Raw genomic sequence first — 26061 nt, forward strand, 5'->3', positions numbered from 1 at the left:
GCGGGAGGGGTGGGGGCGGCGGGAGCGGGCCGCGCCGTCCCGAGGACTCCGCAGGCTGGCGAGCGGGCGACTGCGGGCGGGCGCCGAGCGAGAGAGCGAGCGGAGCCGGCCGGGCCATGGGACAGCGGGCGGCGGGCGCGCTGCTGCTGGCGCTGCTGCTGCACGGGCGGCTGCTCGCGGTGAGTGTGCGGAGCGGGGGGGGGGGGGGGGGGGGACGCCCCGGGCCCCGCTCGCCGCGCCAGCCAACTTGGCTGGGACTCTGGCCCGGGATGGGGGCGCCCGCCGGGGACCCCGGGTCAGCACAGGCGGGCGCCACCCTCCGCCGTGGGGCTGTCCAGAGGGGCGCCCGGGGAACCCTGCGTGGGGCCGGAGGCGGGGCCGGTCCGCGTGAGAGCCCGTGGGTCGCCCGGCCACGTTGCTGAGTCTCCAGTCGCGCTAGGCATGGCCCGGCCTGCCATTCCTGGGGACCAGGCGGAGAAACTTCGAGCAGGGCGGGAACTTGGCCGGGCAAGGGCACCCCTTTCTGTGCCAACTTGGAAAGGGGGCATTCACTGGTGATGGGGAGCCTATCAATCCTCACTGGAACTTTACCAGGCCGTCCGGCCCTTTGGGGAGCTAGTAACCAGGCAGGCACAAGTAAAAATCCATTCCGGACACAACTGAGGTTTGTGTGGAACACCCACGGGCTCCGAAGTCCTACAGCCTAGGACTTGAATCCATCCCTGCTCCTCACTGAGTAGCTATGTGACCTCGGGCAAGCCCAAAGGGAACTCAAAATGCATGGTCTCAAAGTGTAGAGCTGGAAGCTGGTTGGCAGGACTGCATGGAAGGCGCGTGAAAGTGCCTGGTAGGGGACCTAGGTCTGTTTCCTAGCTATCCTCTTCCGGGGTCCTCAGGTGCGGGGGAGCCTGCCACCACAGCCCACTTCCCTGCTCTGAGCTTGGATGGGCCCATGCAGAGAAAAAGAATGCTTGACCAGGGAGAGGCTCTGAGGACCTGAGTGAACTTGAGAAGGGCGGGGCAGGGTCAGTGGGCAGGCAGCTGGTGGCAGATGTGGGTGGGGGCACATCTGAGGAGCTGGGTCTGCCCTGGTGAACCACAGAGCCACCCCCACCGTCTTTGAGGTGGTCCTAGGCGGTCCCTGTCCCTACCCCCGCCCCCCACCCCCTTCTCAGAGCCAAGAGAGGGACTTTTCTCTAAGCCAGTGTTTACCCAGTGACTGAATCCCTGTCCTGGCCTGGCCGGCTGTCTCACCTCTGCCCTCTTGAGTCACTCCTGAACCCCCACCCCAGACCTGACCCCTCAGCTCTCTTGCCCGGCCCACCTAGAACCTCTCCTCCCCCACTCCCCATCTGCATAGGTTCCTTAATCCCCTCTCTCAGCCTCTCACCCCAGCAAGTCCAGCAGGGCCCATCCAGTTGCTTCTCAGTCTTGATCCAAACTTGATCTTTACTTTTCCAAAAAGTAGGCACCAACCTAGCACATGGGATGTGTTCCTTTTCTGAAACTCCCCCAGCTCTGCCCCCTGCTGAGGGGCTCCTGGATGCTGGGTCCTACTGTGGCCAGAGTGAGGAGGAGGGTGGAGTTATTTGCTGTGTACAGGAGGAATGTCCACAGAAATTCCAGATTGCAGCCAATCATCTCACTCACTTGTTCATTCAAAATATCTTCATTGAGCAGCGTTCCATGACAGTCCGTGGGAGTTCTGGGGCTCATTCATTCGGCAGATATTGCTAAGCACCTACTGTGTACCAGTGCATCTGGCACTGTGCTAGGGACTGGGGTTTATGGGTGAGCAAGAACAGGCCCTGTCTTTGCTTTCCCAGAACTGAGATGTGTAAACAGGCAGTTCCAATCCTGTGGGATTATAGAGTCTCCTCAGCAACCACACCGAGGTCTTCACTGTCCCAGCCCAGGCTGATGGTGGAGAGCTGGAAAGAGCTTGGACCCAAGAAGTCTGAATCCCAGCTCTGTCATTTTCTAGCCTGTGATCTGGGGCCATTTCTTCTTCCTGGGCCTCAGTTTCCACATCTGTAAAATGGGGTAAGAAGTTTATTGTACGTTTTCAATGACATCAGGTTCCTAGCCCAGTGCCCCAGCAAGCCTTGGGCTCCTCCTCACCCACTGCCCTTTATCTTTTCTGCCCTTTGGTTCACATCCACAAGCCAATAGAGGACAGAAGAGGAAGGTAGGGTGGTCCTTAGGAAGCTCAAGACCTCACTGGGGGCAGGAGACAGAGAAGCAGTGGACTGTGATTAAGTGTGGGAGTAATTTCAGTTCAGAGGAGGTGGAGAGGCTTGCTGGGGGTGGGGGCCAGGCCTGGGTGACTCAGTGCCTGCCTTGGCCTGCTGATCCCTTTTCTTCCTGCTGGGGCCTTAGCCCTTCCTTTCTTGGGGCCAGCCCTGCCAGGAGACAGGAATATTGAGGGGGCTGCCATGATTACGGTGTTTTTCAGGGCTGAGGAGGGAAGTCACTGAGATACCTGTTTCCTGCCTCGGCTGGGTTTCCTCACTAGGGAGGCTGTGGGCGGATGGGAAATGGAGAAGCTGGAGGAGCCTCCCCTTTCCTCAGGGGCAGCACTCCCTCAGCCCTCGCCTGGACATAACTGGCTGCCCTGCCCACCCCCATGGCCCCCAGTCCCCAGCCCCTCTTACTCCAGACCCGCTTGGGGGGGTGTGTGCTTGTGAGTGTGCCTTGGGGACTTCTGGAGGGAGGCCATAGAGGGAGGTGGAGGCTGGAAGGGGCAGAGATGGACCCCCTCCCCATACACTAGGCCCAGCTTCCTATGTCTGGGGAGTAGTGGCCCCCACCTGGCTTGGCCCGGGCCTGTTCTCCGGCTGAGCACAGGCATGTTGGGATCTGTGGATCTGAGGCGCAGCTGGGGAGAGGAGTGGAAGGAAGGTGGCAGAAGGTGACTGGGTTCAGGGCTTGGGGTGGTAGGGAGGGAGGTCTTGGAGTACCATGCCAGATGATGACAAAATAATATGGACAGTTCACATTTATTGAGTGCCAACTGTTTGCCAGGCACAAAGTTTCTCAACAAATTCTCACATGTCATTCCCCTGCTCAGATCCTCCCTGCATTCCCCCTGTTGCTCACGATCAGACTCAAGCCCCTGACCTAATATGACCCACAAGGCCCTTTGGGATCTGGCCTCCCCCACTCCCTCTCAAATCTCTCCTCTTGCCAACTTTCCCCTTGCTTACTCCAGCTACACTGGTCTTTGTTTCTTGAATATGCCAAACACACTCCCACCCCAGGGCCTTTGCATCTGCTGTTCCTTCTACCTAGAACGTTTGTCCCTCAAATATCTATGTGACCCTCTGCCTCCCTTCTTTTAAGTCCCTGACTACTCTGCCCAACATTCTCTGTCCCTAGACTGCTTTATTTTTTTCCTTGTTACTATCTGATAAGTATTCGTTTATTTATCTCTCTCCTACCCCCCCCCCCCCAATTTAAGCTCCACAAGAGCAGGACCTTGTGTGTTTTTGTTCGCTGCTGCTGTATCTTTAGCATCTGCCAGGTAGTAAGTGCTCAGTCAATATATCTGTTGAATGCATTAAGCCACAGCTCCTGATATGGTCCCCATTTTCTAAGCAGAGGACATCCTGGGGACGCCTGTCCTGGCGGAAGCCTCGAAAGACCTAACTCCAGGGCGGCCATTTGTAGGATCACCTGTTTATTTGTAGGTTTGTTAATTTCCTCATCAAATATTCCCTGAGATCCTATAGACGGTCGAATTAATCCCAGGGCTTTCAGTGGGGAGTAAGGGGGAAGAAAGGCTAGCCGCTGTGCTTGGAGCCCTCACTAGGTTCCCCTGGTTTTCCCCTGGGGGCTCAAGGTCTAGGGTGAGTCTGCAGAGGCTTCAAGGCTGCTTGGCCTTGTGGGGAGACTCTCTGGAGGGGGAGTAGGAGGGGCCGCCCAAGATGTGGAGAGATAGAGAGCTGTGATTCAGAGGCTACTTGGAGGCCAGACCTGTAGGTTCTGGACCCTTCACCACTTGGGACATGTGGGAAGGGCTCTCAGTTCTGGCCCGTGGCCCCCCTCCCCAGTCCATCCCAGCTGTGAGGGGTCAGGCTAGGGAACGAATGGGTGAACTTGACTCCATCCCCCAGCAGCTTCCCAAAGATATGACGAGCACAGTGCCCCCTCCTCCCAGGGCCCACCCTGGCCTTGCCCCCATCTCCCTTCTTCCAGGAAGAGGGAGGTTGGGCTGAGGATCCTAGCCCTGCTGGAATGTTGCCCCAACCCAGGCCTTGGCCTCTTTGGCCCTGCTGCCCACTCCTGCTCCCAGGGCCCAGCCGAGGCCTGCCGGCTGCCCTGGCGCCCAGAGCTGGCTGACTGAAACCTAGAAGAATGTGTGGAACTCACTTCGCGGGGAGCCGCCAGCCTCACTGTTGGCCTTGGGTTGGGTCCGTGTCAATAGCAGCCTTGAGAGGGAGGGGCTTGTGGCTGTTGGGGGTGGCTGGGCTAGGGGCACCATCACCAAAGCCCCAAAGCCCTGGGAACAAGGCAGCTCTTTGAGGCCTGGGAATGTGGGGCCTTCAAGTGTCAGCCGCCCCCAGAACCCCCCTCCCCTGTTTTCCCTACACCCGCCTGCGCCAGGGTTGCAGGGACCTTAGAGCATCCCTGTGGCATCCCTGAGGTGTCCTTAGGACAGCTCCTGGCTACCTACCAGAGTCCTTTCCCAGAGGCACGGAGGAGGGCACCCTGTTTCTCTGTTGCTCTGGATTTTTAGAGGGGGGCATCTGGTGCACACAGGCCCGCAGTGTATGGTGAATGAATGAATGGACCGATGATGGATGTGATTAAATATTCCACAGATTAGAGTCCCCTACAGGTGCGCGTTAGACGTAAAATTCATTCAACAAGTATTTATTGAATATCTTCTAAGTGCCTGACCTTGTTCTAGGTGCTGAGGTCACGGCAGGGAACAACAAGTCAGACTCCGTCCCCTCACAGTACTTGCATTAGAGCTAGTGGGGGAAGACGGTATGTCAGAGAGCAGTAAGTGCTCACGAAGAAAGATAAAGCGGGGAAGAGGGTGGAGACAGTGATGAGGTGGGATGAGGCAGTCAGGAAAAGCCTCTGAGAAGATGGCACTTGAATGGAAGCATCTTAAGAAGTGAGGGTGTGAGCCCTACAGGTGCCTGGGGGGACAGGGCACTCCAAGCAGAGGGAACCAGCTAGTGCAAAGGCCCGGTGTCCCGCATATCCGTGGAAAACAAGGAGGCCCATGTGTTTGGAGCAGGGTGAGTGAGGGGGGAGCATGGTCCAAGTGCTGCGCCTTGGCCATGGGAAGGCCTTTGGATTTGCTTCTGAGTGAGATAAGAGGTCACTCTAGTTGCTGTGCAGAGAAGGTCAAGGGCAAAAGCAAGCAAGCCGAGAGATCCCGGCCAGAGACAAGGGGAATTCATACCAGGGCGAGGGAAGTGGGAAGAAGTGGTAGATTCCTGAAGATATTTTGAAGTTAGGACTGACAGAATTTGCGGATGGGTCGATTGGGTATGGGGTGGGACAGAAAGAGAGGAGTCAGGGAAGTCTCCACGGTTTGTGGCATGAGCATCCGGAAGGATGGAGCAGATGCTAATTAAGATGGAAAAACTCCGCAAGGTGTTGGAGGGGAAGGCCTAGGGATGGGGGCAGCATTGGACCAAGCCGGGGCCTCTACGCCGGCCTATGGAGTGGGTGCAGGGGGGTCTTGCCAAATGTGCATCTAAGGAGCTGCAGGCACTGGACCCTGAGAACCCCACAGCCTGAGCTCATGCTTAGGTGTTTATGTGTTTTTTAGAACGTACCGTCGTCCCCCCAGTGTGGCCGGGAAGCTCCACGAGGACACGGGCTCAGATTTTGTTCATTGCAGTTTGCCTGGTGCTAGGCAACATTTATCAAGTGAATATATTAATGGCCTTGGGAGAAGCCAGCAGGCCAAGAAGGCCCAGGCTCCTTGCTGAGGATTGAGAAGGGGCTGCTTTGGCACCTGGGCACAGGGGAGCTGTCCTTCCCAGCCACTGCTCTCTGCGGAGACCTGGAGAATGTGGCATAAGCCGGGGTGCCCACACTGCTGTCTTCCACTTGTCTGTTTCCTCACTGGACTCGGAGCCCTTTCTCAGGCACCGTGATCAAGGGAAAGTGTGAGCTCAAAGGGCCCTGCCTTCATGTCTTAGCGCGGCCCCAACTGGCTGTGTGACCTTGGGCAAGTTGCTCTGTGTCTCTGAGCCTCAGTTATAAATAGTTATAAATAGGGATCATGATGCCCATTTCCCATTTCCCCGGTGGACCCTGCAGGTGCACCTCGCTCAGTGTGTGAAATGTAATAGGTGTTTGACAAGTGGTGGCTGTTCTGCGAGAATTGTTCCTGTTGAGGGCAAGGCCAGAGTGATATTTGACTAAGGGTCCCGAGGGCCCAGCACCGCACACCTTCTCCTGATCAAAACTGCTGCCAACCACTGCCCCGGGCCCCGCGCTGGGCTTGTGGAATGAATGACTGTGCAGAAGAAAGCCGTCGCTTCTCTCTCGCGCGCGTGGTCCAAGTGCGCTGGATGTAACTGCATCTGATCTGTCACTGCCCCCCTTCCCCCACTGCGGCCACAGCTGCAGGACAGAGTCCACCCTTCCACTCTGATTGCTCCTTCCTGGTGGGGGAGCAGGGGGGGGCACACCCCAGGGTGTGGCCTGGGAAAGGCTGGAGCCTGGGGACTTGTTGTCCCCTTCCCAGATGTGTGCAGTTGGTGGGCTCTGAGCAACAAGAGTGTGGCCAAGTAGCTCCCACGGCGGCAGAAAGGATGTTCGCGCATCTTAACGGGTGTGGCGAGGGGGCTTCCTGGGACCCCATCCCAGCCCCGTCGTCCTTCAGGCCCGCACTGGAGGAGACAAGACCTTGCCCAGGGAGGTCCTGAGGGAGCCTATAGCAGGTCACTTGCCAGAGGTGGTGGGGCTGCACAGCTCTTTACTCTGACCCCTGTGGGCTCGCAGAGAAGCAGCAGGGCGAAGGGAGAGAGACTCACGAGTGCGTGGTGACCCGTCTCTCCACCCTGTGCCTTGGGCTTGGGCTGCTGGGTAGAGACCTGCCCCTTCCCCATGAGGGTGTGTTGTGTCCAGGTGTTTGCTTTTTTCGAATCTGGCCTCTTTCCCCATCTTTCCCCCAGTCCCAGTCTGTGGGGAGGGGGAGGCAGCCTGGGGCTTGGCAGGGGGAGGACTTCAGAGGTGGCCTTGGGTGACCTCACAGATGGTCTCCTGGCGTGGGGCTGGGAATTCCCAGCTGCCTCTGGCCCCTTCCCAACCCACTGCCGGGTCCCTGACCCCACCTCTCCCTTCCCTGCCTTCCCCTACTCACCCTCAAGGAGTCGGCTCTGGCCCCCACCTCCTGCTGCTGGCCTCCCCCCCTCCCCCAGCTGACTCATCCACTCTCCTTGTTTGGCGGTTCCAGTTTTCAAATAGTTGGGAACTGGGATCATTCCTCTTCTTGGATGCCTCGCTGGGCTGGATGGATTGAAATTCTGGCTTCATAAATCCTGTCCACAGTGGCCTGTCACTTCACAGACTCTTCCCCCTCTCCTGCTGTTTGCCTTCCTGTGACCCTTGGGCCAGAAGAACTGAGACCTCCGAGTTTCCTGAGGACAGACTAGTGTCTTCTCTGCCCTGGGACCTCCAGAGTCTCCTCCCCAGTGACCTCAGTCACCTAGATCGTCAGCCAATGCTCAGCGAGCACGCACACCTTCTCTCTCTTTTTTTTTTTTTTTTTAAGATTTTATTTGTTTATTTGACAGAGAGAGACACAGTGAGAGAGGGAACATAAGCAGGGGGAGTGGGAGAGAGAGAAGCAGGCCTCCCGCGGAGCAGGGAGCCCGATGCGGGGCTCAGTCCTAGGACCCTGGGATCATGACCTGAGCCGAAGGCAGATGCTTAACGACTGAGCCACCCAGGTGCCCTATGCCTTCTCTTGATTAAAAACCACCACCCTATCTGGAGCCAAACCCCACACGGGGCTCTCTCCCAGCAAGCAGTATTGCATATAATCCTCCCAGAAATCTCAAGGTTGGCATTATTATCTCCATTTTGCAGAGGGGGAAACTGAGGCACAGCAGGGGCATGGCTGGCCCAATTCATCCCTCTCGTATGTGGCGCAGCTGGGAGTGGGGCCCACGTTGTCTGCCTCCAAAGCTGTCATCCCTCCCCCTGTGGATCCAGCCTATTGGGTGTAGAGAGAGGGCAGTCAGGGAGGGCTGGCATAGTCAGGACGGGCTATACGGAGGAGGCAGACTGGACTGGCCTTGGCAGAGGGTACAGCAAGCTGCATATCTCCCATGTGGGCTTATCTCGTTCTTACTTCGCAGGCTTGGATGCCTTTTGCCCCTTGGCCTCCATCCCAACTTAGTGATAACATTCCCCCGGGGGGATGGATTTGGCTTTCCCTGGGATTGAGACCCTTGGGAACCTGGATCCTTCTCAGTCAGGTCCCAAGCCCCCCGTGGGACCTGCAGGTTTTGCCATTTGGAGTTAGTGAATTTTTGCTGAACGGGGCCTGCCTGGAGCCAGCCGTGTGCCCACCTCCATCACAGGGACCTGGGTGAAATACAAGGCACAGAACCATGTGGCCCAGCTGGAAGGTGTAATCTACATTTAAGTCCCAAACTGTGTCATTTGAGCATCCCTCTGCAGTGGAAGAGTCAGGAATTTTCCCATTCATTCATTCATTGCCTGAGGACCTACTGTGTGCTAGCCATTGAGCTAGGTGTTTTATCTGCATTGTCAGCTCTCCCGTGTAGTTGGGAGTATACCTCCATTTCCCATGAGAAGCAGCTCAGCGGACAGCCGTGACTTGCCCAAGATCACAGAGCCAGCTGCAGAGGAAGGTAGGAGCTGAATCCACATCTGTCAGTCCTCCTGGGAGAAATGAGAGGCAGGGTCTCTCCCTCTGGGTCCTGGACCCATGAACCATAAGCACCCAGTGCAACTCAAGGTGCAGACAGGAGCAGATTGTCAGGGACGGAAAAGATCGATTTGGCATGAGGTACCTGGAAGACTTTGTGGAGGCAGCGGACCCTAAAGAGCATAGAGGATTTGGCTGGTGGAGGAGGAAGGCATCCAGGGCAGGAGGCCAGAAGTCATCTGTCCCCATTGTCCCTAGATTCACATTGTTGTCAAGTGTGTGGGCAGGAAGGCCCAGGCCTGCTGCTGGAGTCATTAACACGGGGAAAAGAATGGGAGGAAGCCACCAAGATAGCTGAGGTGACATCCATCCTGGTCCCCCACCCTTTACCTGGCCAGACCAGGAGGCAGGAGGTCAAGGCCCAGGCTGCCACTTAGTTGCCAGCCAACTGCTGATCCTCCTTCCTGGGCCTTGATTTTTCTACCCACAAAATGGACTCCTTTCTTTCTCTCTGGCCCCCTGCCAACCCAGAGGAATGGAATGTTGAGTTCTTGGAGAAAACTCCTGGCTTCCTCTCAGGGGCTGGTGCTACGCCATTCTTCAGAGCCCACCATGTGACCAATCCCACGTCTTCCTTCACTGATGCTACCAGCCCACAGGTGCCAGGCCCTGAACGAGGGAACCAGATGGAGGAGGGGCTGCCTGCTCCCTTACACCTAACCTGCCCTCGCCTGCGCGCCTGGGATCCCCCCCGCAGTGGTCTGCCCACATGGGTCTCCCTCTGTGCCCCTCGGGGACCTGCGGCTGAGCGAACAGCTGGGCTGCTGTCAATGTTTAGTGAATGAGCATTAGATTCCGGGTCACGAGATTCCTGTACTCCTCCTGGCCCTGCCTGTGCGATCCAGGACAAGTCGTCTGACTTCTCTGAGCTTCATTTCCCCCAGAGGCAAGATGGGGCCATTCATTCATTCAGCAAACATTTATGGAGTGCCAGCCCTAGGCCGGGCCCTGTGTTAGGTATAAACCAGCGGGGGGGAGGGGGGTTGATGGAGCTTTATAGTCTCAGAGGGAGGCCAGCTGGTTGGTGGACTAGTCAATACAAGGTGTGGGGGCAGGGGGAGAGGTTTTCAGGGCCACTCGCAGCCTCTGTGAGAAAATCTGGAGTCTTTGTGACCTCGTCTAAGCCCCCATTTGTTAATAGTTACTTCACAGTCTATTCTCCTCATGGGAGGAGGGGACTTGGGGACATGGCCCCCCTGGGCTAGGGCAGGAGAGAAGACCCACAGGGCTGGAGAAGAGAGCAGGCCAGTTTTGTTGGGAGTCTCAGATGAGCTCATGGGTGTGGAAAATCACCGGGGCTATTTATGCTGAGCCTGATTATTTTAATTTAGAAGAAATGGAAGCTGCACACAGAGTTCGGGTTTGGGGCTCTGTGACATTGAGTTGAACGAAGAGGGTGGGCCCGAAGCTCCTGTTTTCCATCTTCGCCCTCTTTCCTCTCTCTCCACTCCTCGGTGGGGAGGGGAAGGGGGCAGAGAGCAGGCCTGGCCTGGATTTGATTTCGGGAAGTGGAGGAAAGGGTTAAGTCAGCCTGGTTTTCCACCTCGTGGGTGGGGGGAGGTGGGGAGCCAGGAAGGGAAGGCTAGGGCAGGAATGTGTGATAAGATCAAAGCTTTCAGCCTGCTGGGGCCTCACCTTGGTTTCACCTGAGCAACTGAAGGGAATTCTCTTCTCTGGGAGGAGGATGGAGAACTCCTGGGGGAGGGGGTTGCAGGTCCCATCCTCCTCCCTTGGGCACTCCAAAAGAGGTCCCGCCCCCCATCTTCCAGAAGGCTCAGCTCTTGCCCTGACAGATGCTGGAAGCCCCAGGGACCACCTTTACTTGGTATATCCAGATTGGGGGGAGGGGTGCCCTCCTTACCACCCCCACCCCCACAGCTCTCTCACCCTTGGGGTTTCTGGCCAGGACTCAGGGGGCTCTTTCAGTGGCCTCTTAGCCCCCTATCCGTTAATTCTGCTCCATTTAACTCTGCAGGTTGTACTTTGGGAGTGTCATGGGCAGGAGGCACAGCCGTGAGTCTTGTCCTAGTTCCATCACTTACTGCTCTGTGATGCTGGGCTGGTGGCTTAACCTCTCTGAACCTCATCTGTCAGCTGGGAATGGTAATACCTTCTTGGTGGGATTTTGGGGGAAGATCAGAGATCATATAAATCTACAGCCAGAAGAGACAGTTGACAAATAACAGGAGCCATTATTTTGTGATTTTCTTTTCCCGCCTCTGAAGATTGCTTCTGATACTTGGTCCTAGGTAAACCTGGAGGCTCCGTTTTGTTCTGCACCCTCCTCCTCCCGCCCTTTGAGAAGGCCCCAAGCCCCAGGGTCCATCCTTCTGTCCAGCACTCTTCGCTTATGGGTCTTCGCAGTGTTGAGAGGGGAGCAGGGCAGGACAGGTTGTGAGGGAAGAGGGAGCTTGGGCTCTTGTAAATGCCCCCAAGGCACCAGCCTGACCACCTGCCCTAGTGATACCTTGAGCTTTCCTGGCCAGCCCAAGTAAACCAGGTGGTCCAGGCCACCCCCTGGAGTACCAGGCTGCTCAGCACCCCAGCCACCGCTGGGACTCCTGTCTCAGCTCTCTGCCTTGGCTCTGCCACAGTTAATGATTATTCTGGGCAGCAGGGGCAGGGAGGCCCGCCCTCGCAGCTTCTTAACCACTGGTTGCACCCAAGGTATGTTAGCAAGCGGCTTGGGTGTTCCCTGCTTTAATGTGGCAGCCCAGTTCTGAGGCACATGGCGGGGGCGTGGGGAGCAGGCGGGAGGGTCTTGGAGTCATAGATTGACAGGCCAGCCTGTGCCCCTGGGGCCCTGGGACCAGATTGGGGCCCATAGGATCTGGGTGAAATATGAGCTAAGCATAATAGGCTCCTGTGGTTTGGTGCCAGCCATGTGAGCAGACCCTACAATCATACACCAGATGAGCAAGCTCGCCGCCCCCCCCAGCCCAGAAGAACCCCTGTGCTGCTCCTCACCCAGGCTCAGACCCTGCTGGGGAGTCCCATCTGGAAGGCAGTGTGAGGGTTAGGGCTTTGGGGCAGCTGGGCTTGGCTTCTCACCCCCACTCTGGCTGGCACTTCCAGCTGTGTGACCAAGTCACTTTACCTTTCTGAGCACCCATTTCCTCATCTGAAACAAGAGAATACTAATCCCTACTTTGCAGGTGTCAGTAGGCCAAGGTGCGGAAAGTATGTAGCTCACAGTTAATACCCGGGGATGGAAGAAATTATTACTGTTATAGTTTTTGTTATTAGGAGAAAGTGAAAGTTGAATCCTAGTCTTGGGTGGAACCAGGGCAGCGGTGGCCCGTGGGTGTTGGGCCCATGGCTGGGGGATTTGGGAGGAGGTGGGGCATGGGGAGATCCCAGGAACATGTTTGAAGAGGGCATGTATGAGAAGGCTGGCTGGCTGGAGAGAACAGGGCTTTGGCAGGCTCTCTGGGTCTCCTCCAGGCCCCCTCAGTGCCCCCCCCCGCCCCCCCTCCCCCCCCCCCCCCCACCGCCACCCCAGGGCTGGGTCCTGAGGTTGGTGCAGGCTAAGTGGGGGAAGAGGGAGAATTGTTTATTTTGATAACATTAGGGCATATTCCCCCACTGGCAGCTGCTATTTTGAGAGCCCCAGAGAGCAGGGGCTATGGTTAAATTAGGTAATGTTGCTCCAGAAGGAATGTGTGAAGCCGTGGGGCCGAGGCCGCAGTGACAGGACAGTGGGTTTGCTTCATATAAAATTAACTGCAACTTGGAGAAGAGCTGCTCAGGTCACTTTATAAGGCGATGGAAGGGGGAGGCCGCTGGGGGAGTAGAGGTGATGGCCCAGGGCCTCGTCTGGGGGAGCCTGGGCCCCTGCCCGGAGGCCTGGCTGGCCCAGCAGGGGCTGGTGATGTGGCGGAGGGGCAGGGCTGCCGTGTCCTCAGCTCTGTGCCTCTGGCTCGAGGCGGGTGGGGCCCGGGGTGGCGTGATGCATGGGGAGGATTGATCCGCAGACTTGGCCTCGAATCCTGCTTCTGCCTCCTTCTAGCCTTCTATGCTTGGGCAAGTCACTCAACCTCAGTGAACCTCAGTATTATCAGTGGTAAAAATGGTTCCAACCCCCTGGGGATGTTTCTTAAGGATTAAATCTCCAGAAGAAAAAGCAGAGCTAACTTTTATTATAACCTATGGAAGGTGGTGTTCTGACTCCAAGGATGGTCCACGCACCAGCCGCTGGGGCCTCACCCAAACCTACTGAATCGCCCAGGTGTGCTAGCAATATCCCCAAGAGATCTCCTAGGAGACACACAGTAAAGGTGGTCTCATTTTATCTTGAAAACCACCCCTGTGATGTGGGAATTACTGTCATCTGTTGTGAAAACTGAGACGTGGAGAGATGACCAGCATAGAAGCTCCATCCACGTTCATTCTCTTTCCCAATTCTGCCCTTTCTGCCCCTCTTTTGGGCAGGGCTAGGGCTGGGGAGAGGTATGTCAAAGTTCCTGGCAGGACTGGAGAAAGTCAAGAGTATCTCCTGCTCTCTCTCTCTCTCTCGCTGACAAATAAAACTAAAAAAAAAAAAAAATAGAGAGTATCTCCTGCCTTTGAGATTTAATCAGACTTTCTTTTTTTTTTTTAATATTTTATTTATTTATTTGAAAGAGAGAGAGTGAGAGAGAGAGAGAGAGAGCACAAGCAAGGGAAGAGGGAGAAGCAGGCTCCCCCACCGAGCAGGGAGCCTGATGCGGGGGTCGATCCCAGGCCCTAGGATCATGACCTGAGCCGAAGGCAGACGCCCAACCGACTGAGCCACCCAGGCACCCCTTAATCAGACTTCCTTATCTCCGTGCACCATTGGGCTCGGCACAGCTAGACAGAGGTCATTCCAAAGTCATTCCATATTCCCATCCTTGGAGAAAGATAGGGGCAGGAAAGAGGTTCTCTACGATGTGCCCTGGGATACAGCGGCCACTGCCCGACAGGTCAGGGGATCAGAGCAGGGGCTGCCCGGGATCACCCTGTGCATCACAGGTACATTTGAGACTGAGTTCATCTAGCAGCAAATATTTTGAGGAACACTTACTATGTGCCTAGCCCTGGGGAAGTATCCTAAATTTCCCCCCATTCTGCAGACTCTTTATTATCCAGAAATAAAAATGTTCCTACTTATTTATTTACCACTTACCACATGCCACACACTTGCATTATTTCTTTCATCTATTAAATTCCACTGCCTGTTTCTTCCTCTTCTATAAAATGGGGATAGTAATAATCATACCTAGCTTATGGGGTTGTTATGAAGATAATATCTGTCAAGTGCCTGGGACATAGTATTTGCTAAATACGTATAATAAGTACAAATAATCTCCCAACAAAGCAGGTACTATTACTGCCTTCCATTTTACAGATGTGCAAATGGAGGTCCAGAGTAAGAAGGGGACTCGCCTGTTGGGATCACAGAACATGAGGGCAGAGCCATAAGAAATTGAGTCCGTAAACTTCTAAGCGACTAGTATAATTCAGCTCACTCTGGTAAATGTTTATTATCCACTAGTTGCTGCTCAGCATTGGGACGTATCTAAAAGTTAAAATAGATGTAAAAGGTGGGAAAACCCATCCTGGTGTTTGTCCCCAAGGAGCTTTGATTCCAGCAGGAGAGTAGAGACACTTACACAAGTGGCTATAATTAAGACCAAATCTCTAGTCCTGTAAAAGGTATAAATTAAGTCCTGGGGGTGGGGGGTTGTGTGAGGGAGAAAGATGTCTTTGGGGGGGGGGGTCCCAGAAGACTTCAGAGTGAGGTGGTGATTTAGCCAGGCCTGGAAGGACGGATGAGTAGATTAGATTGGGAGGCATAGGAACAGCATTCTAGGAGGAGGGAACAGCCTTCATGAAGGCCTAGGCAAGAAATGTGCCCTGTGAGAGGGAGTGACATTCAGGGGCCAGGGGCTGCGTTGGGTCTGCGGTGATAAGGCCGGGAAGGCCAAGTCCAGCTTTCTTGTCATTGAAGATTTCCAGTTTTCTCGAAAATTGGCTCCTCAACCAGTCGGGGTTATTCCATCATCGTTTTGCCTTTTCTTCATGTCAAGAAATCAAAGATTTTTATAAATGGCCTGTCTGAGCTTCTGGTCAACGTGTGGTAACAGGCAGAGCTGACAGAATTCGGGCCAAAAGCAAGAGACTTGATGTCCTGATTAACTGGGCAGCCTTATCGCCCACACATGTACAATTTCCGTGAGTCTTTTCCAGCATTGACAATGACTCTGGGTGGGGAGCACAGTGGAAGGGCCAGGCTGGGTTCTGATTTCCCCTCTGTGGCTTACCAGCTGTGTGGCCTTGGGCAAGCCTCAGTTTCCTCCTTTGTAGAGTGGAGACAGCTACCTCTAGGCTTGCTTTGAAGGATTGGTGATGGTGTAATCTGCACTGCCCAGTATGATGGCTCTAGCCACATGTGACTATTTAGTAAATCTAAGATTTAACTAAATAAAATAAAATTTAAGTTTACAATAAAAAATTTCTTTTCTCCATTGCCTCAGCCACATTTCAAGTGCTCAGTAGCCACAGGAGGCTAGTGGCTACCTTATGGGACAGGGTAAACAGAACATGTCCATCACTGCACAAAGTTCTACTGGGTGGCCCTATGCACTCAGTAAGGGCAGCTGTTGTCATTGTTACTGGTTCTCCGTCCCAGTTTGGAGACTCCTGAGCCTTGACGGAGGTGGACAGGATTTTCCCTCTGTGCCTTCCCCACTTTCTCCTCGGCCCCCGGGGAGCTCTCCCTCCCCTGACTCCACCCATGTTAAAAAGGCTCCCTTTCCCCCTTAATTTCCCACCCACTCCCCTCAGCTGTCTCTGCAGATCTGCGCATTCAGCTGCTGGCATCTGGAATCTCCACGTCCAGCCTCGGAGATTCCCAGGGCCCATTCCTAGGGCAGGGAGGTAAGGGAGGAGGCCTCCCCTAGCAGTCCCCTGCTCCCAGCGGAGGTGCCTGGGCCCCTCTCGGCAGGACGAAGATGATGGTTTGTTGTGACGGAGGCAGTGGGCAGCCTGCCTGCTCTAACACTCCCGTATCTGGGCGCCAAGCGTGTTGTTTGCACTTGGCCGGGCCTCAGGGTCTGGCCCTGTGCCCTCGAGGGCTGGCCTAATTTGGCACCCCTGGTTACAAAGGCTGATCGTGGGCCTCTGCCTGGTCAGGACAACCAGGAGCTCTTCCCGGGCCGGGTCCTGGGGATGAGGGGCATGTCTGGAGCTGGAGTGCAGGACAGATTCCCAGCTGTGACTGGGCCACAGGCGCTGAGTGGGGACAAGGCCTGGGCAGGCATAGGCAGGATGGACACTCTTAGGGGCCAGGCAGGAGGTCACCCTGGGCGGTTCAGGTTGGTAGGGTCTACACGCGGCATTCACACCTGTCTGGGGAGGAGCATTGGGTCTGAGATGCCAAAGAAGCTCAGGGTCACCTCTGAGCATCATGTTCTGTCCTTCCCCTCCCTCATCAGCTGGGAGGTGGACAAACAGGCATCTGAGGCCCACAAGTGCTGAGGCCATTGAGGCCCAGCAAGGAGGCATGACGCCTGACATCACACAGCCAGTCTGGAGAAGTCGGAACTCCGACTCGGACATTTTAGGAGCTTTTCCCCTTCCTGCCCCTCCCCGTGGGAGCTCTGGGGACAGTAGCCCCTGGATATCTTGCTGAGAAAGACGGTTGGAATCCTGGCCCTGCCACTTTTTCTGTGACCTTGGGCAAGCCTCTCTGAGCCTCCTGGGCCTCATCCAGGGGATGGGGATCATAATTATACCTCATTCTCAGGGCAGTTGTGAGGGTTAGGTCACTGGCCTCCTGGCTGTTTTCAGAACATTCTAAGGATACTCCTGCCTTGGGCCCTATACATCCGCTATTCCCTGTCCCCTGAGTGCCCTTCCACTGTGCCCTAGCTTCTGTCATATCGCCGTCCCCTTCCCTAACCGGCCTGTGTAAAATAGCAGACCTCACTGTGGCAGTCCCTGTCCCCCTCGCCCTGCTGTATTTTTCTTCATAGCACTCTTGCCATTTGACAAATATTAGTTTATGGTCCCGTTGATTCCCAAGCCGAGTGTCGCCTCCGTGAGGGCAGAAGACACGCGTGGTGCATGATACCTGTGCACGTAACAGTCGCTGGTTATCTTCTCTTCTCTTCCTGGTCCTTCTGATCGCTGCCATTTATCGGGCCCTGCCTCTGTGCCAGGCCCTGTGCTTGGCACCTCACTCTCAGCTCTGCAAATTTCACAGGGTCCCCGTCACGGCTTTGTCACACGTCAGAGGTGGGCGGCAGGAGGTGCTCAGTGACTTGCCCAAAGCTAGCTAGCTGGAAAGTGGCAGGGCCTGGCTTCCAACCGGGTTAGTCCTGCCCCAAAGCTCCCTCTGCACCACTTCCTGTGTTGGGGTAACGAGATCAGAACTCTGACCCAGATTTGGAGTTCAAAATCTACACTTGACAGGAGTGAATGGATCAGATTTATGGGTGGTTCTCAGTCTTTTCGGGGTGCCCCTTCCAGCCTTTTCTTCTCCTGTACAACCATTCCCACTGCCCCAGAATGACAGGTACCCTTTGGCTGGGGAGCCCCAGGGGTCAACTGGACACCCCAGGGGTAGGGTAGGGACCTCAGGGTGGGCCCAGGTCCTGGGCTGTCCCTTGGCTGTCTGGTGGCAAGTGGACAGGATGTTCCTACAGGCAGCAGACATTCCTGGTCGGAGGTGGCAGGCAGTGGGAGATTTACCATTTCCGGTAACCTGAGTCCCTGGGAGATTGGAGTTCTCCCTGCCAAGGACATGCACCCTTGGCTTGCCAACCCTTCCTGCCCTTTCCTCAGCCTTGGTCTGCCTGGGGCTTTTAGGACCTGCTGGAGGGACCAGCTGTAAGTCCCAGAGTTGAGATGGGGGTCTCCGGCCCTGATCAGCCCCTGAACAAAGACCCAGCCTAATGCCACCCTTCCGGAGTCCTCTTCTGTGGAACCCCACACCCCAGCCTTGGGGAAGGAGGGGAAGGAGGTGACATGATGGAAGGAGAAGGGCCCTGTGTTAGGAGCCAGAGACCTGGGTCCTGGGTCTGCCTCTGCCACCAACTTGCTAGGATTTCTCTTCTCGGAGCCCCCCGCACCCTATCTGAGTACCCAGCACTATTCCAAGTACTCTGCATACACCAGCCATCTTATCCTTATAACAACACTTGGAGGGCGAGGCAGGGTCACTAAAATGAAGCTCAAAGGGGGAAAGTCACCCAATGGGCAGTGTCACAGAATGGGATTTGAACTCAGGCTCTTCAGCACTACTGGTCTTCCTTGATGTCCTTCCTTCCCCTCTCTGAGCTCTTTTTTGGCTTCCCCTTCTGACAAGTGAGGGCTTTGGGCTAGGTGATCCCTCCCAGCCCTGGCAGCACGGGACCCAGGAATCTGTTGGAAGGCTTCCCAGGCAGGTTTCACGTGAGCCTTACCTCGCCTGGAGGGGGTGCAGGAAGCATTGCAGGAATTATTCTTCCCCAGGGGTTTCTGGAGAGCTCACTCTCTGGGCCTGTGAGCTCTTGGATGGGGACGTGGGGGTGGGAGGGGAGGAAAGGCAGGAAGTGACAGGTTGTCCTGTTAAATCTTCACAGCGGTCTTGTAAGGTGGTCATTTTTATTCCCGTTTTATAGATTGGGAAACAGAGGCTCAGAGGGGTCAAGTGATTTGCCCAGGGCTACACAGCTAGGACGTTGCCAGGCTAGGGCGTCCAGTTAGCTCCAAGTGGTGTGGAGTGGCATGTGACCAACCCACATTTCCTATGATGGCTTTGATTTATTAATGAAAATTGTAGTCTTCCTGAAAACCATGAACATGCCCCAGGCTTTGAATACCTGTGCATCCAAACTACATCTCCCAGGCTGCCTCTGATACCTGCAAGCGGCCCAGGGATCCTTTGTTAAACTGTTTCTCCACATACGCCTCGGAAAATATGGCCAGGCGTAATTACAGGGATGCAAGAGTTCAGAGGAGTGAGAGCTGCGTGGGCTGGAATGAACTGGAAAGGGTTGGCACTGTGCTGGGAGCAGGGCTGTGGGGCCAAGCGGGGCCTGGGGTGGAGCCAGGCAAGGCCAGGTTCGCAGGCTCTAAGAAAGCTCCTTGAAGGGCCTGCAACCCTGGCCATTTGCCAGGAACACCACGAGGGCTCTCCCGGGACCCCGTGCCCACTTGGCCCTGCCCATCCACCCCTCCCAACGAGGGTCCCTGGGGCGCCCAGGCTCCAGGCGAGGCTTCTTTGGCCCACAGACCTTTGCTCCATTTCTCCCTCTCCCCCCCAGACTTCCCCAGGAACTGGGTAAAGGGCTGCAGGAATGAGGCCTGCGTCCTGGCCAGTGGGCCCGGCCAGGGACCCTGGGATTTGAGCAGTTGACAGCATGAGGACTGAGATGACCCCAGCCATCCTGCTCCCACCCCCCTCCTGCTGTGGGGCCCTTGGCCCTGAGGCCCCAGCAGCTGTCAGCAGGGAAGGGTGACAGGAGGGCCAGAGGTGACTCCAGCCCGTCCCTTCTCCCCCTGCTTGGACCAGGCCCAGAATTCTTACCAGCTGTTGTCAGCAGCTGCTGAGCTTTGTTCCAGAGCCAGCACTGGGTACCCCCTCCCTCTCGAAGGACATCTTCCCACCATCGTTCATAGCCACCCCCTGGGGAGGGGTTGGGGCTAATATGGGGGACATGGTCACATCCCTGAGTTCCTTTGATTCCACTAACACCACGAAGAAATAGGAATCAATGCCCCCGTTTTTATGGAAGAGAAAACAGATCCAGAGAGGCCAAGTGACTTGCTTGCAATCACACAGCTACTGAGTGGCTGAATCTAGGCTCCTGGCTCCCGGCTCAGTGTCCACCCCACTGCCTTTCTTAAGAGTGTGTTGTGCAGGATGTTAGAGACTTTGAGGTTCCTGTCACCTTGGCCACTTAGTAGTTTTGGGACCCCGGGGAACCTTTTTTTCTTTTTTTTTTTTTTTAAGATTTATTTATTTAAGTAATCTCTACACCCAACACGGGGCTCGAACTCACAACCCTGAGATCCCAAGTTGCACACCAACAACGAGCCAGCCAGGTGCCCTTCCAGGCAAACTCCTTAACCGCTTGAAGTGGAACTCTCATGTTCTTGCTTATAAAATAAGAATAGGACCTACCCCTTGGGACTGTTGAGCAAATTACATGAGAGAATCAATGTTAAGTACTTAGCCGAAGTCCTCGAGTGTTCTAAGGACCCAAAATGAGATGTGGCAATGTTATCCTCAGGGAGTATTAGCCACCTGTGCACCGAGCACAGTGGCTGCCTCTATGGGGGTTACAGACACAGTCCACAAATATTTATGTCGGGCAATAAATATTTATTTGGCACCTACTGTGTGCCAGGTGCTAGGAAAAGAGCAGTGACAAAATAAACAAAATCCCTGTCCCTGCTTACATTCTATCCCACGCGGTGGCTGGGGAGACACAGCTTCATCTTAACCACAGAAGCCGCCAAGCACTTGTACACACACTGCTGTATTATCCCCGTTTTCAGATGAGAAAATGGGCTGAGAGCAGTGGCGGAGCAGATCCCAGGACCCAGCTCTCCCGAGGGTCTTGGGCAGTGGCCCTGAGGGCTTCCTAGAGGAGGCGGCCCTCGTGCTGCGGCCCTCAGGGCCTCAAGGCCTGGCAGGAAGGTCGGGATGCAGCTACCACAGTCTGGGCAGCAACAATTTCAGGAAGGTCTTGCCTAGGTCAAGGCCTCTTGTTCCCCAGGGAAGAGGCCCAGCCAGAGCTTTAAATACCCCATGCAGCCCAGAATAGCCCCCATTGTCTTGGCCTGCAGCTGGGGGACCGTGGAGGATGCTGAGGGGAGGCTGATCCTGGAGCAGGAGGACGGCTTCCCTATATGGTAGGGCTGGTGTTTCTGGGAAGACTTTTCTATTTGGCTCCTGCAAGAGAGCCTGCCTGTGGGAAGGGTGGAGCGCTGCCTGGTTCTGCGTGAGCAACGTGCTGGCTGGAGGGGGAGCTCCGTGGGTGGGGGACTCCCAGGGAGGGCTGTGTGCCTGAGTGAAGGTGCTCCTTTGTGCGCCAGGGATGTGTGTGCATTGGCCCACTGGGCCCTCCACTGTGGGTAGGCCTAGCCATGTCCCCTGCCTGGGGCCTCCTGGCACCCTCTGGTGCTCTGGCTATTTTGGGCACTCGTTGTGTTCAGGTTTGGGGAGGGATGGGTAATCCTGCTCAGGGCCAAGGATGCTGGGGGCACACTCTGGACAGCCATCCCAGCCTCCTGGATCTTTGATGTCTGTAGCCTCTGCCCCTGACTTCAGGCTCAAGGGGTCATGGTCAGTGGACCCCTATGGGATGCCAGCCCCACTGGCAAGGGCAAAGAAGAGCGCCAGACCAACCTTGCCCTTGGGACATTCCCTGCTCTCAGTATCAGGAATAACTGTGCTTCCTCTAAGCAACGGGTTTATTTTGACCTCACTGGGACCCGGAGTCCAGGGACTGGTCAGGTTTCCTTCCTCCCATTGGCCACTGGAAAGCTCAGAGCCAAATGAATGGTTGCTTTCCCAAACCTCCAGAATTCAGCACGTACTCTTATCTACTCACCGCACTCCAGACTGTCGGTCTGCTTTTGTGAGCTTCTCCTACGTATGTTTAGTTCATTCTCTCCTGCCGTTCTGGGTGCATCTTTGTAAGCTGCTTTGAGCTTTTCTGGAAGAGGGTGGCTGGGGAAGTATAAATAGATGGTGATGATGGTGACCCCGTGCTGGGCAGTCCCCTGCAGCCCCATCCTTAAGGCTTGATTCTCACTTTGTGATTCCCTCTGTGACAAGCCCCACCTTCTTTGCTGGTGGAAGTCATAGCCTAGAATTCTAGAAACCTAAGGTTTCAGGATGTCAGTGTCCTAAAATGTCAAAGCCAGATGGAAGCTTTGGGATCATTTAAGTTGAGAGCTTTCAAACTTATTGAGCAGCGAAACCCTTATGCCAATCAAAATAATAGTATTTTGGTTAAATCCTGCAATATTTTGATAAATAACAGCAAACACAGGACATTCACCATGTGCTAGAGCTATTTGTAGCATTTTACATCTTTACCTAATCCTTACAACAGTCCCATGAGTTAGATACTATTAATATGAACTATCATGCCCATTTTACAGATGAGGAACTGAGAGGCACAGAGGGTTAAAGTGACCTGCTCTCGGCTAACCAGGGGCTGCACCGGATGTATCATACAGAAGGTCATCATATAAAATGGAGAAGGGTGGATTTGTTTTCACTGAAGCAAGTACTTGGGAGAGGGGCTCTCTATCGGTCCCCCCACCCCCTCACCCACTTTCTAAAGTGGCCCTCAAGGCTGCTGAGACCAGGCTGGAAAGCAGTGATCCTGGCCTACTTCATCATTTGACAGAGGGAACCTGAGGCCTGGAGAGGGGAAGGGGCTTGCCCCAGACAGAGGGGTGAGCCAGAAGCCCTTTCGCAGTCCCTCCTGGCCCACTTTGTCACGTGGAAGAGCACCAGCAGCTGAACTTCCCCTTAGAACACTCAGCTCGCCGCCTCTCGTGGGCGGAGGGACCCTCTGACCTTCTGCATGGTCCTAGGGGACCAGAAGTGACCAGGCACGGGGCCACCCTCTGTGTGTCCCCTCCGACAGGACTCCTCTCCCGAGAGGGCAGGCTGATGGCCAGGGAGGAAAGGGGCAGCTTCCGTCTGGCTTTTTTCAGACTCTGACTGTGTTTCTCCCTGAGGAGAGAACATACCCCTCCTGTCGCCTGGCCTGCATTTCCTCGGTTAGTCCTTTATTGCATGGGGCCTTGGGGTTTTCTGTCTTCAAGAGCTCCCTTTTCAAAACCCCTGACGGTGGTGGCGGCGGTGGGCTGTATCTTAGAACCAGAGCCTCACTGAAGGAGAGCTGGCTGGCAGCTAGCCGAGGGAGAGGGGTCGGTTTGGTGCGGGTGCTCCCAATATGTGCTCTGTGGAACCCTAGTCCCTCCCATGAGGGTTCCAAGTTAAGCAAGTTTGGGAAACAGTAAATAGTTGCCCCCTTCCCTCACCATGGTGCTCAGGACACTGAGGACTTAGGGAACCAGCTCAGCTTTGTGTAACCAGCCTTTCCCAGATGTGTTTGTCTGCAGGACCCCCCTGCCATGTCCCGAGTTACTGTGCCTTGGAATGGACATTAGTCATGAGGAAAGGGGACAGGGGCACTTCAAAAGGAAGGGGCCCTTCCTTTTATTTCCAGCTCTGTTGCCTCCCGCCACCCCCCACCCCCCCCACACAGGCCTGTCTTCAGTCATGGGCTCGGCCCTGCTGGCCCCCTCCTCCCCCTCCGGGAAGCAGATGAGGAAAGCCCTGGGGGCCAGGGAGAGCTGGCCTCCTTGGCTGCAAAGAGCGGCCGTTCCAGCCTGTTTTTTCCTGTTGCTGATACCCACGGGAGCAAGCAGAGTAGAGTCACCGAGGCCCGGCGGCCTGGCTGCCTGGGGCAAGGCCCTCAAGCTGGAGCCGTGGCCCTGCTCGCCTCTGAGACCCCCACCCACTCCCTGGGATGCTGGTCTGGGCAGGGAGCAGGTCTCTGCTCAGTGACCAAGGGCAGCATCTTGTCCCATCAGAAATGGGCCCCCTGGCTGGAAAGCCTGAGGCGTCAGAGATGACAGGAGGAAGGCTCGCATGGTACAGAGTTCCTGGTTGGGAACCAGGGAGGGGTCTGGCTCCCAGTCTTGGCTCTTCCAGCTCTGTGACTCGGGGCAAGCTGTCTTTCTGAGACTCAGTCTCTTCATTTATAAACTCCGTCCATTCATTAACTTAAAAAGTGTTATCGAGCAGCTACTCTGTGCCAGGTAATTGGAGGTACTGGGGATATGGACAAAGTCACTGCCTTTGTGGAGCTAATGTTCCAGTGGGGGTGACAGATGATAAACAGATAAACATGTAAACCCGGGTAGAATGTAGGTGGTGAGATGCTGTGAAGCAGGGCAAGGGAAGTGACAGAGAGCTGACTAATAGATTCTGGACCTGGGATGTGGTCTGCATCTCTGTAAAGGTGACATTGGAGCAGAAACAAGAGGAAGAGGAGGAGTGGGCACATCTGGGGGTGGTATCCCAGGTAGAGGATGCAGCAAGTGCAAAGGCCCTGAGGTGGGAGAGAGAGGTGTGTTTGAAAACTATTGAGATAAGTGTGGCAGAGAATGGGGAGAGCACAGCAGGAGATGAGGCTGGAGAGGTGTGTGTAGGTGCATGTGTGTGTGTTTGTGTGTGTGTATGTGTGTGTGTGTGTGTGTGTCTGTAGGCAGGTCACACAGGACCTGGTTACCCATGATAAAGGTGTTTCTTCTCATCCTTTCGTGAATCAAGAGTAATGGAGAGGCCTAACCCAGTAGGTTCAGGAGGTGGTCCTTGTTGTACGTGGTGTCTCATTTCAACAAAAATTTGTGGACCCTTCCCCCCCGCATCCTCCCGTAAGCCTGGCACTGTGCTAGGGGCTTCATTCATGAAATCTGTGGGCATCTCTCTGGATGCCCAGAGAGAATGGGCCTGTGCAACAGGTTGCTGGGGCCTTGAAGGCCCACAGACACCCCAGCACTCCCAGGCTGCAGGGCCTCCTGGGTGCCAGAGAATCTGAGAACCACGCCGGGCTGCAGGCAGGAGGCAGGCGTGTGAACACCGCGGGCATTGTTGGCACCGGGGGTGCTTGGCAGATAATGTTCAAGCCCTGGGGACCTTCTTGCTGGGCGGCCCAGCCTGGAAGCCATTCCCACTTGCCCGCCCCCCCCCCCCCCACCACTTTGGCGTACCTGGCGCTCGGGTGGGGCGGGGTCATTTCCCGGTGACTTCCTGCTGCTTCCCTCTAGGCTGGCAGGCGGGTCAGTCAACGCCAGGGGAGGCCCATTCTTGGGGTGTCTGTGGGGCAGGAGGAGAGTGCAGGGACTCTGGGGGGACCGAGGGACTTGGGCTCTGTGACTAGCTCCATGACACCAGCGTAGTCAAGGGACACTGCTCTTTTTGTGGAAAAGCCCACTCAGGGCTGGTCCCTTGACCGTGCTGTGCAACTTTCCCACCTCTGGGCCTAGGCCCGTGCCCTTCCTTCTGCCTGGTGCGCACACTCTGCCCCTTCTCCGCCCTACTTAGGTGAGACCATCTTTCAGATCCAGCTGAATTGTCCTTTCCCCTGGGAAACCTCCCCCAAACTCCCACCTGCCTCGGTCAGTGAGGGGCCCCTCCCCTGGGCCCTCCCAGCCCCCTGTCCTTCCTCTGGAGCGCCCTCTCTGCTCTATGTCCTCCCTCGGTGTAATGGTGTGTCTGCCTTAGGAACACAGAGCTCTGTGTCTCTTTACTTCCCAGTTTTATCCCCAGGCCCCAGCACATAGTAGGTGCCCGAGAAATAAAGCTCAAAGCGACTTGAATTGAACCTTATAGGGCAAGTTGGATTGATTATCCTTTTTTTTTTACGGGGGAGGAAGCTGAGGCTGCCCAGCTAGGATAAGTGGCCAAGGCGGCCTGGAATCTGGGTTGTCCGAGCAGCATCTGCCCTCTGTCCCACTGGCTGCGTCTCCGAGACTCATAAGGTGCTCTTGCTTGGGCCGTGGTGGTGGCAGCCCCGTTCGGGCACAACCCCAGCTCCGTGCAGAGGGACCTTGAAGGCAGAGACCGTGTCAGGTCCACCTGGGAAAGGGCCAGGCAGAGTTCTCTGGCCACGCTTCGAAGAGCAGGTCCCCCATCATTCCACTTGCCTCTCCCAGCAGCCCTGGGTGGGAGGCAAACCAGGCAGGGCGTTCTGGTACCTGTCTCACCCCCAGGAGCCTGAGCGTGGAGGGAGTGTTGGCCGTTTCGGCGAGCGTGGTATCCAGACCCTCTTTTCCCTTGGGACCAAGTGATGTGGCCTCCGTTTTAGTGATGGGGAACTGAGGCAGTGTGGCTCTCGCTGTGGTATCTCGAGCAAGTCCTTACTTTCTCTTTCTGAACTTCACTTTCTGCTTCTGTCAGAAGGGCTAATTCCCACCTCGGGGCTGTTGGGCAGGTTCGCCGATCCATTCATTCGTTCTGTCTGTGTCAGCAGATGTTAATTGAGCACCTGGTATGTGTCTTCTGTCTTGAAGATGCAGCAGTGATAAAAACAGATGAGCATCTGCCCTCCTGCTCCTTCCGTTCACATCAACACAGATAGCTGGTG

General features: G+C 55.6%; 1 protein-coding gene across 1 annotated transcript in view; it reads left to right on the forward strand.

Annotated features, from left to right (window-relative positions):
- Nucleotides 1-69: 69 nt before the first annotated feature.
- Nucleotides 70-26061, forward strand: part of HSPG2 (heparan sulfate proteoglycan 2) — a 98371-nt gene continuing 72379 nt past the window's right edge. The window contains exon 1 of the mRNA XM_032391744.1: nt 70-179. Coding sequence (XP_032247635.1) covers nt 117-179 — 63 coding nt within the window. The 5' untranslated portion in view covers nt 70-116. The remainder of the gene's footprint in view (nt 180-26061) is intronic.

This window comes from Phoca vitulina, unplaced genomic scaffold (assembly GCF_004348235.1).
Source record: "Phoca vitulina isolate PV1807 unplaced genomic scaffold, GSC_HSeal_1.0 scaffold2, whole genome shotgun sequence".
Lineage (NCBI taxonomy): Eukaryota > Metazoa > Chordata > Mammalia > Carnivora > Phocidae > Phoca > Phoca vitulina.